This window comes from Lates calcarifer, linkage group LG11, assembly GCF_001640805.2.
Source record: "Lates calcarifer isolate ASB-BC8 linkage group LG11, TLL_Latcal_v3, whole genome shotgun sequence".
Classification (NCBI taxonomy): domain Eukaryota; kingdom Metazoa; phylum Chordata; class Actinopteri; family Centropomidae; genus Lates; species Lates calcarifer.
In genome coordinates, this window is record NC_066843.1 from 16,800,566 (window position 1) to 16,816,881 (window position 16,316).

At 45.1% G+C, this 16,316-nt stretch overlaps 1 protein-coding gene across 1 annotated transcript; it reads left to right on the forward strand.

Moving 5' to 3' along the window:
- Nucleotides 1-54: 54 nt before the first annotated feature.
- On the forward strand, nt 55-16,070 carry LOC108877589 (trinucleotide repeat-containing gene 6B protein). The gene is made up of 21 exons (XM_018667673.2): nt 55-375; nt 1,844-1,931; nt 2,348-2,369; nt 2,704-3,138; nt 3,479-6,364; nt 6,632-6,781; nt 6,951-7,141; nt 7,313-7,375; nt 7,473-7,631; nt 7,880-8,017; nt 9,254-9,454; nt 9,664-9,777; nt 10,099-10,309; nt 10,557-10,709; nt 10,929-11,096; nt 11,309-11,455; nt 12,224-12,316; nt 12,513-12,728; nt 12,986-13,056; nt 13,810-13,949; nt 14,043-16,070. The coding sequence occupies exons 2-21, from the start codon at nt 1,875-1,877 to the stop codon at nt 14,614-14,616; spliced, it is 6,189 nt and encodes a 2,062-aa protein (XP_018523189.1). The 5' UTR covers nt 55-375; nt 1,844-1,874; the 3' UTR covers nt 14,617-16,070.
- The last annotated feature ends 246 nt before the right edge of the window (nt 16,071-16,316 follow it).

A 16,316-nucleotide genomic window follows, 5' to 3' on the forward strand; every position in this document is an offset into this window, starting at 1 on the left:
TCTAGTGGACAGTGTCGGTACGCGCCCTCCTCCCCTCTCTGATCAACAACCAGCCTGGTGATATCATTAAACCTCCACACAGAAGCAAAATGGCCGATAGTAAACTAACCGATCATACAGCGTCTGACAGTCATCAAGGGGTTATGCATGTTTTGTTTACAGCTTGAGAACTACAGCCGCGCAAGAGGATACTCGCTTTTCCTCATTTTTTCTACGATTAACATTTCGCCTTTCGGTGATGTCATTTCTTATTCAATTTAGCCTTGAAAGCCTCGAAGAACTCGCTCGCTAGGCTAGCTACCTTGCTAGCCTGCTAGCGGTAGGTCTGCAAGAATTTTTGCACAGAAGCACTTTATGTCCTATGTGATTCCCGAGGTGAGTATTGAATATTAACGTTATGCTGCTCGATAACTTTCATAGTATATGTGCTGGTTAGTAGTGTTAATCATTTCCACCGTTACACAACCAACATTTAGGGACTCTCAGTTTTAGTAGAGCTTCGCTTGTTACGCGTTGCAATGTTGAAGAAACGTCACTGAAGTTCGTCGTTTAATTTGGCCCTGTCGACCGTTAGTACTGATGAAGCAGCTTGCTAGCAGTCTGCTCATTGACTTGTCAGTACTGTTTCTGTAGTGTTTACAGGGCCTACCGTAAAGTTACTAATCACAACAGTAAATCATTTAAATGAAACACATCGTGTTTCGAAAATAAGGGGCATATCCTTAGCCAATATGACGTGCCTGTTGTCCGCAGTCAACTGCGCACAGGTTAGATTCGTCTTGCGAAGCGACAGAGACACCTTGTTCTGGGACAGCCTAACCTCGCGAGCCCTAGGCTCCTCGGGTCACGGCACAGCGCTCAGCCGCTGCTTTACAGTCGACTAGCATTAGCTGGTTGCATACCTGGTTGAAGCTCGTCTGGTTGTCTCTAGTAGCTGCACAGCTTTTCCGTAGTGGCCTGTTGTTTATACGAAATCCAGGACGTTTACTCCGATTTCGGCTCCGGACATCTGCTTTATAAGGGTTCTCACACATTACATAAACTGATAGTTAAATGTAATGTCAGCTGGTGTATTTATACATGATACATCGAAGGCTCGAAGCTGTAGGTTCTCCAGTTAGCTTACATTAGCGCTTTACGACATGCTAATTATGTGCAGCCTAGCTAACAGAAACACTGGGCCCAGTCGTATTTACAGCTCTCTGCTATCTGAGATCCCTTTACTTTTCCACATATAGCGCCATCCGGTTTTTCTCAGCATCCTGAGCGTGTTTTGCTTTCCACCAAAACGGCCTCACGTGGTTTGGGTATGAGTGGTGTATTTACATATAGCATATGTTTACTTTTGTCAGGGTGGGGGGCAGGTTGGGGGCAGGTGCGAGGTCAGCGAGAGTGTGTCCTTGATAACACTGGACAGATCCCGTCATGTACTCACATTAAACACTAGTATCCTCTGGATTATGCTGCCATTACAGTCTCTTCTGCACTGCAGGAGAAACCTGACTTTACCAGAAATGTAGTTTGAAGTCACTTGTTTGTTTTGCTGCTGTCTGCCTTGTTTGTTGGTTGGAGTTGCAATCGTTTGCTGGTTAATGAATTATGCAGTGAGAAGCTAGGCTACCATGGACTGTTGTCAAGCTGTCTGCCCCGGTTAACGTTACAGCCCTCACAACATCGACTGTGTAGGAGTGTACTTGGCAGTGATCTGAAATACATATTATTAATTTTGAGCCAAAGTGGACATGTGTCTGTGAAAAAGGTATGCTTCTGTGAGCATTAAATTACTTTCAGTGTAGCTTGAGGTTTAATATAAATAATTGACTGTGTACATTTACTTTCACAGACAGGAGAATCAGGAAAGGGAACAGTAGTTCATGGAAGACAAGAAAAAGAAGAAAGAAGATAAAAAGAAAAGGGAAACCTCTCAGAAGGTAACAGTGTCACCAGACCTTCACAGCTGATTTTGCCTGTATATTTTGCAGATAATCTGTGTTGAATACCCACTTACTTGGCAAGGATGTTTTTTTGTTCAGTTGGAGCTGATACAGCTTAAAATTAATTCACCTTAGGTAACTAAGCTTTAGAGCTTTGGGAATGGTTTTCCTGTATCTGGGGACTGTAAAGTTAGATATCAAATGCAGTATTTTTATATTTGAAACAGTGCGTTAGTTGTGTGTTTCTCAGTTGCAGTAGCAAGACCGAAGCCTAGTAATATTACACTTGTAGGTCTACATACAGACATGTAGGTAGTGATCTGAAAACAAAATCTTCCTGTTGCTTTATCTATTTGCCCCCCACCACATTCTCTTCTGCCTTATATCTGACTCAGTTATTCTTTCACCTTCAGGTGCCAGAACAGAAAATCAAAGGTAAGTTTTGTGTCTTTGTGTTTGTCATCATGACTCTGTTTTTCCTTTAATCACACAATCTAACAATCTAATCTATTCTATATTATATTCTCAGTGATATGATTCTATATCTTGTTGCTAAATATGCTCTCAACAGCAGTATTCAGTTGTTATAAGAACTTTATGTGTTGTGATGACCATGAGGATTGTTGCATAGACACTATACATTTACTCAAACTTTTCTTAATCTAGAGAGTAGCTTAATCTACCTGGAGTAAGATGCTATACTGTCTTTCTGTTTTGTTGTATTTAAATCTACCAATGATTCACACCCTTTATTATTTGCATATTTCAGTGCCAGAATCAGCCAAGCCCTCCTGCTCCCAGCCGCTCGCCACCCCAGGCTCAGTGTCCCCCAGCCCTGGCCCTGTTGCCCCCTCATCCCCCAGTCCTGGTGCAGCTGGGGTTTCTGCACAAGTTCCTCCTGGTGGCGGGAACAATGCAAAGCAGCGGACTGCTGTGGCCAACGGACAGCCCTCCTCCTCCTCCCCCTCTGGAAGCCAGACCTCCCAGCAGCAGCGATACATGTCCAGAGAGGTTCCACCAAGGTTTCGCTGCCAGCAGGACCATAAAGTGTTACTGAAGAGGGGCCAGCCACCGCTGTCCTCCATGCTGCTGGGGGGAGGAGGAGGGGAAGGGGGCACAGGGGGAGGCAGTGGCTGGGCAGCCACCCCACCTGTTTCCTCACAGGGAGCAGATAACCCCAATGCAAGCACAGCTGGAGGCGCAGGTGGGTCATGTTTAATATTTAGCCCACTACCACATGCCACAAGTAGTAGTTAACTTCTGTTTTAAAGTAGTTTAGAAACAACACAGTGCACTTTACAGTTAAACAAGCAGCCATGGAAAGGGTTTTACAACAGCATACAACCCATGAGTTAACATTATAATATAAAAGTCATTAAAGTTGTAATTGTAAACTTGTACATAACAACTATGATATGCATTCACTATAGTGACTAGAAAGCAGTGGTATTGGAACCACCAGTTGGTACGTTTCATCAGTCATTAGTAAGTATTGTCAATGCTTAAATTGTCAATTAAATCAATGGTCTCAACTTTGTCCATAGATTCCAACCTGGGTTCATCTTCCCCTTCACCCCCCACATCCTCCTCATCCTCATTATGTGTCGCTGCTCTGTCGTCTTCTTCTACTACTACTTCAACTTATGCAAATTCCACATGGGGGGCAGGCTCTGGCAGCCAGTCCTCCTCTCAGGGCTGCGGGAAGGTGATTGTGGATGGGACTGACCTGGAGGATTGGCCAAGCATCCTAGGCGGGGCCAAATTGAGTTCTGACGGGGCTGGAGGAGGTGTGCAGGAGCAAGACTGCCCCAGTAACAACAACAACAGTAGTGCCTCATGGAGTGAGAGAAACATCCAGCAGAAGGGAGGAGCAGTAGGAGGAGGAGCAGGGAACATGGACAATCCTTCCCCACCTCGTACTTCTCCTCTTTCCTCCTCTTCCTCGCTTAATGAATGTGTTCAGTCAAGTGGTGGTGGTAGTGGTGGTGGTGTGTGGGGCTCTTCCACCTCCTCTCAGGTGGAGGCAGGGCTAGGATCAGCAGCATTTTACAATTCCAAAGTCTCCCATCTTCTTCCTGGGCCTCAGGAGAGCCCTGTGGGTGGCAGCAGCAGTGTCTCTGGTGCCAATTTCAACCCCAACGTAAACCCTTCTGCCTGGCCTGCCCTGGTGCAGGGTGGGACAGCAACTTCGGCTAGCGACAGCCTTCCACTACACTCGTCCATTACTTCAGCTTCCTCGTTCTCTGCCAGCACCACCCTCATCACCACTCACACTCTGTCATCTGTGAATCAAACCGGTCTTCATCAGCAGCACACTGAGACAGCTGTGGGGGCCAGGAGTGGAGAGCCGCAGCAGCACTTAGGAAACCCAGGGCCGGAGCTGGGTTCAGGTGGGGGAGCAAGAGCAGCAGGACCAAATCAAGCAGGTGGTGATGAGAGGGACTGTGGGGTTGCTGGTGTTGAAGAAGAAGGGAGTGGTGATCTTTCTGGCTCTTCGTCTTCCTCCTTAACCGCCTCTTCTTCTTGGAGATCCATGCCTCCAGTGTCCTCTGACCTCAGTGCAGGTGCATCACAGGCAGATGGCTGGGGTGGAGGGGGGGTTGGAGCTCAAGGGCAGGAAGGGAATGTGTGGGGCTTTGGTAGCCAGGGTGAGAAGGCAGGGTGGGGCAGGGGAAGTGATGGTGGCTCAAATACCCCTGTGGTATCTCAGGGAGCGTGGGAAGCAGGCAGTTCAGAAGTAGAGTGGGGTGGCACAGCGGGAGGTGTAAGTTCGAGTAACTTAGCAATAGGAAGTGGAAGAGGAGGAGACGGGAGCAGCAACAGCAGCAGTAGTGGAGGCAGCGTGGGTATTGGTGGCAGCGTTTTGCAGGACTCTGCCTCACCAAAGTTTGAAACTATGACAAAAGCTTGGGACAATCAGAAAGGGATGGAAAGTGGGGATGGGGCAGTTGGGGAGTGGGGTGGAGGAGGAGGGCAGGGTGGAGACGCTGGAGGTGGCGGACCTTCATCCTCTAGCGGAGGAGGTTCCATAGCTGGGAGTGGTGGCGGAGGGAGCGGTGGCAGTCATAAGCAGAACCGAGCCTCGTCTGTGCGCCATTGCTCCCACCAGACCTCCAATGCTGAAGTGGCCTTACTTAGCATGCTCAATCGATCTGACCTGGACCCCAGGGTTCTGTCTAACATGGGCTGGGGGCAGACCCAGATTCGACAGAATGTGGCCTGGGACCTAGACACCACCGCAGGAGTAGGAAACAGAAACGAAAGAAGCACTTCATCTTCCTCTTCATTCTCATCAGCAACCATGAACACTACCACTAGTCGTGGACCTGGGTACCTGTCTAACACCAGTTCAGTAACTAATGATCCATCTTCTAGCAGTCACACGACCAGCCTAAACTCTGGCTCTGCTTCAGTGAAGGACGGCTGGGACGGTGGTGCTACACAGTCTGCCTGTGGTCCTCACATGCCTGGTAGCACTATAAGGAAACCAGGAATGCCAGAAGAAGATATGGAGGGCAACACAGGGAAGGCAGCTGGAGGGTGGGGTGATCTCCCACCTGAAAACCAGGGCAAAGGATGGGGGACTGATGAACAACAATGGAGGGATCACAGAGGAGGAGGAGGAGGAGGAGGAGGGAACAGGAGAGAATTTGGAGAACAGGGTAGTGGGTGGGCAGATGGTCCAGAGGATAAAGGGACAGGGGGATGGAAGGGGACTGGAAGAGGTGAGGCTGGTGGTTGGGGAGGAGGTGGAGACTGGGGACAGAGAGACTCAGTACCTGGAGGTGGGTGGGGAGATGGGCGAAGCAGAGGAGGAAGCAACTCTGATGAGGGATCTTCCTGGGGTAATATGGATGATGGGGGATCTCAGCGAGGAGGATGGGGAGGAGGAGATGTGGGGGGAAGCAAATCCCACCAGGACTGGGGGAGTGCCAAACCCCATGCAGCAGCAGCACAGATACCAAACAGCCAAGTGGCACCAATGAAAGCCCCAAATCAACAGCAGCACCAATCACAGGGCCAGCAGCCACCGGGAGGTCCCATGCAAGGAGGGTGGAATAGCCGGTCCAACGTTGGAGGTGGAGGTCCACCATCCAAGAATCAGAACCAAAGTTCGGGCTGGAAATCCGGCCCCATCCCCCAAATCTCTGGAGGAGGGGGGGACTCCCTGGAGCCGAGTGGCTGGGAAGAACCCTCCCCTCAGTCCATCAGCCGCAAAATGGAAATTGACGACGGCACTTCAGCCTGGGGAGACCCAACCCGCTGCAACAGCAAGAATGTGAACTTGTGGGACAAGAACAGTGCTACACCTAGCCAAAGCCACGGTCAGCAGGCCCCACCACCACCACCATCCATGCAGCAGCAACCACCTAGAAGGCAGCAGGGGATGCAGCACAGCAGGGACACAAACCCTGGCAATGCTGCAGTGGGTAAGAAGAAGTTCCTTGTTCCTTTTCCATTCCAAATAAGTCTGCATTTGGCAAGCTACACCCAGAATAGATTGAGCATCAGTATTTGAATTATTCTCAAAATTTTCTTTATTCTGCCAAAACTTTATGTGATTTGTAGCAATGTTGCAATTATTTTCTTATGTCCTTGGTTCCATATATTAGAAAGAGTTAATGTCAGCCTCATTGACCAAACTGGCTTAACTTGATACATTCTAAAGCATAGTATCCAATCCAATCAATTTTCAGGTCCAGGTATGTGGGGAGGTGCACAATCTGTGGATAATGGTACAGCTGCGTGGGGACAGGCGTCAGATGCAGCAACAGGTTGGGGGGATCCAGATGAACCCAGCAAAGCCTCTGGCTGGGGGAACCCTTCACCCAACCCTAGTAAACCTGGTAAGACCAGAAAAAATTCAAAAAGTCAAGAGTCTCAAGTCAAACAACATCACACATTTTTCAGTTTGGATGGGATTCAGCATTTTTCATACCACATGTTCCAAGCAGAGGGAATCCAGAGAAAAGGCTGCCAACATTATGATAACCATCTGCTTTGTTTTTGCTGTAGGCACCAAGTCAATGGAAAGCTGGGGTGGGAAGGGAGAGGGCTCCGTTGCAGCCTCCCGTCACCCCAGCTGGGATGAGGAAGATGATGGTGGTGGAGGTGTCTGGAACAGCACTGGCTCCCAGGGAAGCAGCTCCTCCTTCAACTCCAGCAGCTGGGGCCAGACTCATGGAGGAAAAAGAGGCAACATCAAGGTAGGGAACAGGAGGTTCTAGAATGCACAAACAAGAGTTTGTGTCCTCTCTTGGTTTATTGTATCGAGACAAAGCAATTCTCATGTTGTTTGATAACTTTCCTCAATACTGTAATCTGTACTTTTTTATTTTCTTTTTGTTACTGAGAATAACGTTTGTATTTTTTCTCAGAGTGGAGGTGGGGATAGCTGGATGAACCCAGTGTCGCGCCAGTTTTCAAACATGGGTCTTCTGGTAAGATTTCAATTCACTAAAAAGTCTGATTATAAAAAGATCAATGACCCTTCTGTTACTGTCTAAACTGCCACTAAATCGCTTTTTTGCTTCTCAGGGTGATGATCCAAATGATGACAAAAAGATGGAGGGAGACAAGAGAGGAATAACCGATTACAATGGAGAGATGCGAAGGGGGGGTAGAGTTGGAGGAGGTTACCGCATGCCTAGTTCCAAAGACATGGGTCCTGTTGACATGGGGCCATATAGTGACAAGGTAAGAGTCTGTTTGTAGTTCTGTCTAGTATTAAGTTACTTTACAGACCTTCTGTTTTTAACGTTAGCTATCATTTTGTATTGCTTTGATTTATATCTCTGCAATATCTGCTCACATGGGTGTGAAATTTTAAGTCAAGTGTGAGTTGTGATAATTTAAGGAATTGCATGAAAACATTGCTATGCTGAGATGAGAAATATTCACCAGAAATACAATTCTATTGTTTTATGGTTTCCACTGAACTCCAGATGGGTGGCCATGGAGTGTTTGTTGGCAGTGGCGGAGGGATGCCTCAGCCCCGAGGGATGCACCAACCTGGCATGCATCCGATGAACCCCTCCCAGGGGTTACGTGCTCAAGTGCCTCATCAGTTCCTGTCTGCTCAGGTCTGTTGTCTTTTGTCGCTGATGTTATTAGTCAACATGTATATTGTATCTAGGAGAGATGGAGAGTCTCCTGAATCTTGCCAATGTTGGCTTCACTGATTTTCAGTTTTAATTAAATATTGCCCATAATAATGCAGATGCCGCATGTTGTAAATCGTTTGGGACAAAGTGATAAGCCGTAAACCCACAGTGATATGTTAGTTTGAGTAGTAGACTCACATATTGTTTGTTGGGCTTGCTAGCTGTTGGACAGAATTATTTACTGCCTGATTGCCTCATGATCTTGCAGTAAATAACACAGCAGTGGCTTTTAAGCTAGAGAGCAGCTTACAAGAAGCCATTAACAATGTTTAGACATCACAAAATAGTCTACATTCTTTTTATTTTCTGTGTACTGTGCATTAACTGTTAATTTAATTGTCTAATTTTCCTGGCATTCCTCAGTTTTCTGTATCAAACATCTTGTAGAATTGCAAAACAGCAGATGACACCTTTAGCTGTCTGATTCATCTGGCCTAAGGCAGTAATGAGCCCCACACTTGTTGCATCTTGAAGTCTCTTGGCTTCATGAGATGGTGTGTTGTAAGAAGTGGCTTCTCTAAAGTGGACTCTGTTCTGGCTTATTCTGTGGATATGTCCATTACTGATAAACTTGAAAATCAGTTTTGTTTTCATTTCTCAGAAAACAAAGCTTCCCCCACACAGTCCAACATTTGTACTCACTTTATTAGCAACATTTCAGTCCTCAGACCGAAGTTCATTTAGACAAATGGCACCATTCATATTATACACTAAAGACTCTCTCAGGGGAAAAAGCTGCCAAACACTTTCCAGTGTGCATACAGGTCAATGAGCCCTTCAAATATAAAAACAAACATGATACTGAGCTCTTTGTAAGTAAATATAAATAGGATTTTAACCAACATTTTAGAAAGTAGGTTCACATCACAATGAGGCCCTCTATGAACATTAGGGGGCCACATTTTTTTACAAATTATTTTCATTTCTTTCTGCCCAGTAAATAGTTTCTCAACCTATGCATCGGATGCTAAGACTTCATGGTGTGCACAAACGTTTTTTGAATTGCTAATTATGAATTTAAGTATTTTTAGTCATTCACACATTTTTAATGAATAGAGTTCAATGAATATAGTGTCCCTGTTTCTTGTATTACTTCATCAATTGTCAAGTATCAAAATCCATATGTGTATCTAAATATTGTCCTGTGATTTGCAGGTGCCGGGTCCTATGCTGAAGCAGATGCCCTCTCCTGGTGGCAGTGTGGGTGGAGTGGTAGGAGGAGTAGGAGGTGTTGGCAGTGTTGGAAGTGTCGGAGGCGTAGGTGGTGTTGGTGGAGGAGTGTTCCCTCCTCAGATTTCCCCACAGCAGCTAGCAATGCTCAGCAACATTTACCCCCACATGCAGCAGTTCCATCTGGTATGCGCCAAAATCTTAGATTGTTGATTGATGGGATGATTCATCGCATTTAAATAAATATTTAATTGTAGACTACCTTTGTGTAGCTCTGCATTGAAATATCTTAAATTACATGGTGAATTAAAGTAACCCAGGCCTACTATCAAACACAGTGTCTGTGTCTATATGTTCACCTCCATCTCTGACCATTTCTGCCCTCAACCCCACAGGCTTGTCAGCTCCTGCTACAACAGCAGCAGCAGCAGCAGCAGCAGCAGCTCCTGCAGAACCAGAGGAAGTTCCCTCAGCCTCAGCCTCTCAGGCAGCAGCCGGACCCACAGCAGGTGAGCATGTTTATATTCTACACTTGATACCATACCATGCAGTGTTGTCAGGACCTAAGCCATTACTATTTCTCAGATGTAACAACACTGTTTTGATCAGTTGTGCCCAGACCTTGGTCAGAATGGTTCAGAAGTTGTTGATTTTAGTTTATTTGAGAACCACAACTAAGAAGGAACATATTCTATGCAGTGCTCCCCTCAGTGAACATATATTAGTCTAAGTATTGGTAAATCAGGTTTTTATTCACCAGGGCAATTTGTGACCATTCACTGAACTTTGCAGTTATTCTGATTTATTGTCTTGAATCATGTCCCCCTCAGCTGGCAAGGATTATGGCTATTCTGCAGCAGCAGAGACAGCATCAGCAGAGTGGAGTTGGTGGAGCTGCAGTAGGAGGAGGGAGCTCCAAACTGTCCCCCTCTCACCTGGGAGGAGGCCTATCTAAACAGCCCATGGTAGACCCCCTTCCACATCCTGGAATGGGGGGTCCCTTATCAGACCTTCATGCCAAAACGCAAGGGATGTATTCTGGTGAGTCCAACGGGCAAAATGTTAGACTGGGTTAGACTGTAATAGATAATTTTACAGTAAATAAAACTGGTATAAGGGGGTATATTAAGTCAGCAAATCAACAGACAGGATCAGGTGTGTCCTAGGGCAAGAGCATACATCTATGCGTACCTCTCAGTATCCAGTCACTAGTTTGTCTAGGTTAGAGCCAGTAAACAGCTAATCAGTTATAAATGTCTAATTTGTGTAAACACTGACTTCTTCTCAGGGCTTGCTCCTGGTGGTAACCTGTCAGGACTGGAGCTTGGTCCCATGATGGGTGGGATGAAGGACACAGGAGGACAGCAGTCCCGTTTCAAATGGATGATGGAGGGACACTCTCCAACTCCCTCTCCCCCTGACACAACCCTTCACAAGAATGGTGGGTTAACAGATGGTTCATAACAGGATTATTTACAGAGTCAAAGTTCACACTTAAGCAAAGCTCACCTCTCAGGCTGCTGTCAGTCTGGTGTTAACTGTGCTGGTAATCACCTTCATTCACAATGTATCTGAATGAACCACTGTCAGTGGAAGTGATTGTATACATATTCATGTCAATCTGTTTGACCACATTTCTCTCTTGTGTGCCACTCCAAAGGCCCTTTACCCAGTGCTATTAAGGTGAGAGGGGGGTCCCCTTACTCCCAGTATGAAATACTGGGCGGTGATGGTTTAGGGATTCCCCCACAGGGCTCTGCAGACAACTGGCACCGAACACCTGGAAGTAAAATGGGGAACAAACCTGCTACATCCAGCTGGCCTCCAGGTGAGTGTGTTTTTCTCTGCTACTTGCTGCCATAGGACAATACGATAGGATCAGAGAAGAAACAGACAATAGAAAATGTTCATTTCAACTCAAATGTGCAAGATGCCCCATGTTTGCCAGACAACCTAATCTAGAGAAAAGAAGATTACAATTACAATCATTTGCTCCTAATTTAATTTTATTTAATTTTAATTTCTCTTGTTGGATGACAGAGTTCCAGCCCGGTGTGCCCTGGAAGGGAATCCAGAGTAGTGGAGACCCAGAGTCTGACCCCTACATGACACCTGGTAGTGTTCTTGGCTCCCCAGGACCTCCGAGCCTCAATGACTCTGACCACCAGTTACTGCGAGACAACATAGGTATTGGACTAAATGTGCCCAATATGTTGATGGGCATAGCTGTTTTAGTTTTAAAGCACTTAAAGCTATTACTTACAAATCACAGAATTTTATTAACACAAGTTTCAATTTGATCCCAAGTATAAGCAAAGTATAGATTACAGGAGCTTAATGTTGTAATGACATCAGATAGTTTTGACCAGCAAGAGAATGAAGCTGAACAACTGAATGAGAGTATTCTTTAAATATTACTATCTAATCTATTATACAGCTTAAGGTGCAGTCGTTAAGAGAGCGCATTATGTAAAGTACCCATTCAAAGCCACAGCTCTTTCCTTCGAGGATTAGGGCTGAGCTATAAATCTGTTCACCACTATGTGGTGAAATGGTGGAAAATTTGTATGGGGAATAATAATACACAGTTCTGTTGAATTATTTCAGTCAGATTTTTTTATCAGAAAACTTGGAATGCCAAAATGAAAATTACATTTCCAGTTAAGCTTCTTGTTACCACCCTGTGTGATGAACATCAGCTGATCTAACTCAATTAAAATTCTGCAGCTGGTTATAAGGCTAAAGTTGCTTAATAATTCAATTGCTTTTTTTCTTATCAATTGATTTAAGTTGTGAAAATACCTACAAAACATGCTCTAGTTCCAATTATAGACAGGAAGTCACAGGTCAAAGGTTTGACAAACTGTGTTCCTCACAGACTGCAGCCCAGTTGTACTTTGGTTGCCTTGTGTTGTTTATCACAAGATGTGTTCATAACCTTGTAATGTTTGGTAGGGCCAAACCCCTCCCTCAACACCTCGCTGCCTTCACCTGGTGCCTGGCCCTACAGTGCCTCAGACAGCCCCCTCAGCAATGCACACAGCACAGGTATATGTTTTGACTTTGATATTTTTACATTTTGACTTTTGACTGTTACTGTAATTGTGTTTGCACTGTATTTCACTGGTGTACAAGTTATGCTTTTTCTGCAAAGATGCCAATGTAGTTCACTTCCATTTCTGTGGTCTGTTTGTCAAAACTCACTTTCCCCCTCTTTCTCCCACCCTCTCCATTTCCTGTTCAGGAAAGTACTCGGAGTACAAGCCCAGCTGGCCCCCAGAGCCCATCGGACAAAACAAGTTGTGGAAGACCAATCGCAACAGCTCGCAGCTGCCACGCCCCCCTCCTGGCTTAACTAATCAGAAGCAGGCCTCACCCTCCCCATGGGGTAGCGGAGGCCCAAGGTTGGCCCGGAGCTGGGGAGGGGGTGGGATTAATCAAGAGTCAAGATTTGGGCCAGGTACAGAGAAAAGATTTCGTTATTTCATAACCATTCGTCGGCTTAGGACTTAAATATGCCCTGTATAGAGAACAATCTTCTTGTCAGTGGCACTATGACTTAGGTCTGATGATGGTATCAGTTTAAGTTGTCATTATGTAAATAAGATTATCTTCAGCGTAATCTCTGTTTGTCATCAACTATGACATCATTACTAATTGTTTCGTCATTGTATTATTTTCTGTTTGTCTCACTCCTTTTCTTTTTTTTCTTTATAGGCTCAGCTTGGAGCGATGGTGTGGCCTCCAGAGGCAGCTGCTGGTTGTTGCTGAGCAACCTGACCCCACAGGTAAGGAGTGAGGAAAAAGGGAGGGACAGGTTGAGAGGAAACCCTGAGAAGATACTAAATTGACCATTTGCAGGGATTATGTAGCAACAGTGAATTTAAAATGTTACCACCAGTAAACCTGCTGTATGTTAACTGAAATGGTGGTGATGTAAAGATGTCACAGGAGTAACAGAAAACCTACAGACCTACATACAGCAGATTTGAAAGTAAAAGAGTTACCCAGACAGACTGGTCAGGGTTTGATTTCAAAAGCATTAAACCTCTGTGCTCATTCATCTGTATTCCCCTTCAGTTTGTCTTATGCAAATGAAACAGACTGATGCGTGACCCATCTGTAATTGGATTGCGAAGTTGGATGAGCCATTTAATCAATTAGGGTCTGCACCAATGACAGTGGCATGACACCACTCTGAGAAAAGCACAGAAACAAAAATGTCTGTGTCCAGACAAAATTTTTGTTTTAGACATAGATTTAATTTTTTACAATAATCCATTGGTGTCTCGCTTGCTGCAGTGTAACTATGACTGAATTACAGACTGATAAAGCCACAGCATACATTATCACCACATTATTTACTAAATCACCTTTCTTCATACACATAACTATTGTTGTATAACCTCCTGGATTGCCTAACCTTTTTTTGTCCCATAATTGATTACTCAAGATTGTGGACAATTACTCTAGGGTTGTCACATCATACACACACACAATCTACAACCATTATTACAACCATTATTCTTCTTTCCCTGTAGATTGATGGCTCCACACTGAGGACTATCTGCATGCAGCATGGCCCCCTGCTGACCTTCCACCTTGGCCTGACCCAGGGCAGCGCTCTGATTCGCTACAGCAGCCGGCAGGAAGCAGCCAAGGCCCAGGGTGCACTGCACATGTAGGTTAACCTGTAACCTCACTAATATACTTAGTTTAACATTGAACATGCTCCTGTTGATCTAGTGAGCCTTATCTTGTCACTCTCTCTCAGGTGTGTTCTGGGCAACACCACAATCCTGGCGGAGTTTGTGAGTGAGGAAGAAGTTGCTCGTTATTTTGCACATTCCCAGGCCGGAGGCGCAGAGGGGGCCAGCTCAGGAGGGGCTGTGGCCAGTGGAACACAGGGCTCATCTGGAACAGGCACCGCTGTGGCTAGCAGTGGAGGTAGCTCCCCAGGGAGTGAGCGGGCAGCAGCAAGCACAGCTTCAGGTGGAAATGGAAATAGTGGTGGAGGAGGGGAAAGTGGAGCAGCGGTTCTAGGTAGTGTGAGGTCCTCCGGCTCTGGCTGGCAAAGTCTTGATGGTACAGGCAGTTCTTCAGAAACCTCTTCAGCCCAAGGACCCGGGCTGGGGATATTTTCCCAGTGGAGCACCAATGGGTCAGGGGAGGGAGCTGGTGTTGGGGGAGTAGAGGCTGGGAGGTCTGGGCTCTGGGGGGGCATGACTGCTGGGTACCCCAGCAGCAGCCTGTGGGGGGCACCGCAAATGGAGGAAAGGCACCAAATGGACAGCCCTGCCGCTTTGTTGCCCGGCGACCTGCTGGGAGGAGGAGCTGATTCCATCTGATGAGTGCCCTCCATTTGTATGTGTAGGTTTGGACACACTGATACAACATACACTGGGATACATATGTACTTAATATAGCACACACACAAACACATTTACATGGTATGCATATTAATGTACTACACATATACACATATGTGCATACATATACATGGTATGCATATTAATGTGCACACACACATAAAGCAGAAATGTGAGACATGCTTACACACATTCTCGTGGCCAGACTTAAGCTATTATATAAACAAATGCAGGGACTGTTAGATGTGTATACAGCCTTTTTCCACAGATGAAGATTTCAACTGCTTAGACTTGAAACCTGAAAAAGAATGAAAAGTCAGTTGGTCTGAAAGACTTGACTGGATTGCAATGTGCTTAGTAAATAGGGGACTTTTCAACAGATTTACATACACATGCACACACCAAATACAGACAAGCCTTCAGACAGATGGGCACTGTAAACAGCATTACCTTCATCGTATAAGAGAACTTAAAACTACTACATGATGTGAGGTTTAAGTGCAGTTTGTATTCACGTCCCCTTAAAGACGGAGACCGAATCCAAACACATGCAAACAGCTCTGATTGACAACAGAACTGTATCTTACTGTGTATGTTAAGTTTGTTTTTCTGTTTGTTTGTATGTATGGTTTTAATTTTTGAACAGTGAAAATATTGAAAAATGTCATTGTTCTGTTTTCAAAATGCTGACCTCCTACTGTTGTATCTCACGCACTCTTTCTCTGTTATTCTCTCTTGAACATGTTTGTTACTGTTGCAGTGATAAATGTTAAATTGCTGGCAGTTTGAGGCTATGTTGCATTTCTCCATGTGTCGATACTGCGCACAGTATCATACACACTATATGGACATGGGTATGAGTGAGACTGAGACCAAGTAAGTGGATTAAACCACCACAGTTGTGCGTGTGTGTGAATGTGAGGATAATGTGTGTGTGCATGTTGCTGCCTGTCATAATGTGGGCAAGGCTGCTTACTATACAGAAGGTCTATACAAAAATGTTTTTGAGTGCATTCGGTATACTGCTGACTGTGTGTTAAGAAATATTGGCACTAATGCTTTTTTCTCTCATTTGAAGTTGTTTGGTTTTTTTTTTAGCAGACTTGTCTTTTTTATTGTCCGACCTGCAATAATTAAAAAAAAAAAGAACATTTTAATGACACAAAGAGCTGAAGGCATATGCGTTGAGTAAATGGACATGCCAAATCTTATCAAACTGTGTGGAGTGGGAGGGAGGGGTGGGATGGGTTGTTTACAGATGCAGAGTAAGAGTTACCGTACGTTTTTAATGTTCTGTTGTTGTGTATTCGTTTTAAATTAAGACAGGCTTTAACACTCCTGTTCAGTGTTTTCGTTTTGAGATTTTACAAAGGAAAAATTTATTTAAACAAATGAGAACAAGATTATTAAAGATGAAAGTATTGGCTTCTAAATTTGTCATTGTGGTCATTTTTTATAATGTACTTTGTGTGTGAATCTACGGTTCTGGATTTTGGTCCCTGAAGTTTTCTAGGTCAAGGATTTATGTTGAACAAGTTATAGTATGAAACAATTCCTTATCTCTGTTGATGTGTGGTGATTTAACACAGCGTGACAGCATCTGCTTTAATGGAAATGTGAACACTAAGCACTGCACCTTATGTTGACAATATAAAGCCATGCATGTGCACGTTAAAGTG

Coding starts and splice junctions, on each gene's coding strand:
- LOC108877589 (XM_018667673.2), top strand. CDS start 1,875: ATGGAAGACAAGAAAAAGAAGAAAGAAGATAAAAAGAAAAGGGAAACC. Junction 1,932..2,347: donor AAAGGGAAACCTCTCAGAAG/GTAACAGTGTCA, acceptor TTTCACCTTCAG/GTGCCAGAACAGAAAATCAA. Junction 11,456..12,223: donor GTTACTGCGAGACAACATAG/GTATTGGACTAA, acceptor AATGTTTGGTAG/GGCCAAACCCCTCCCTCAAC.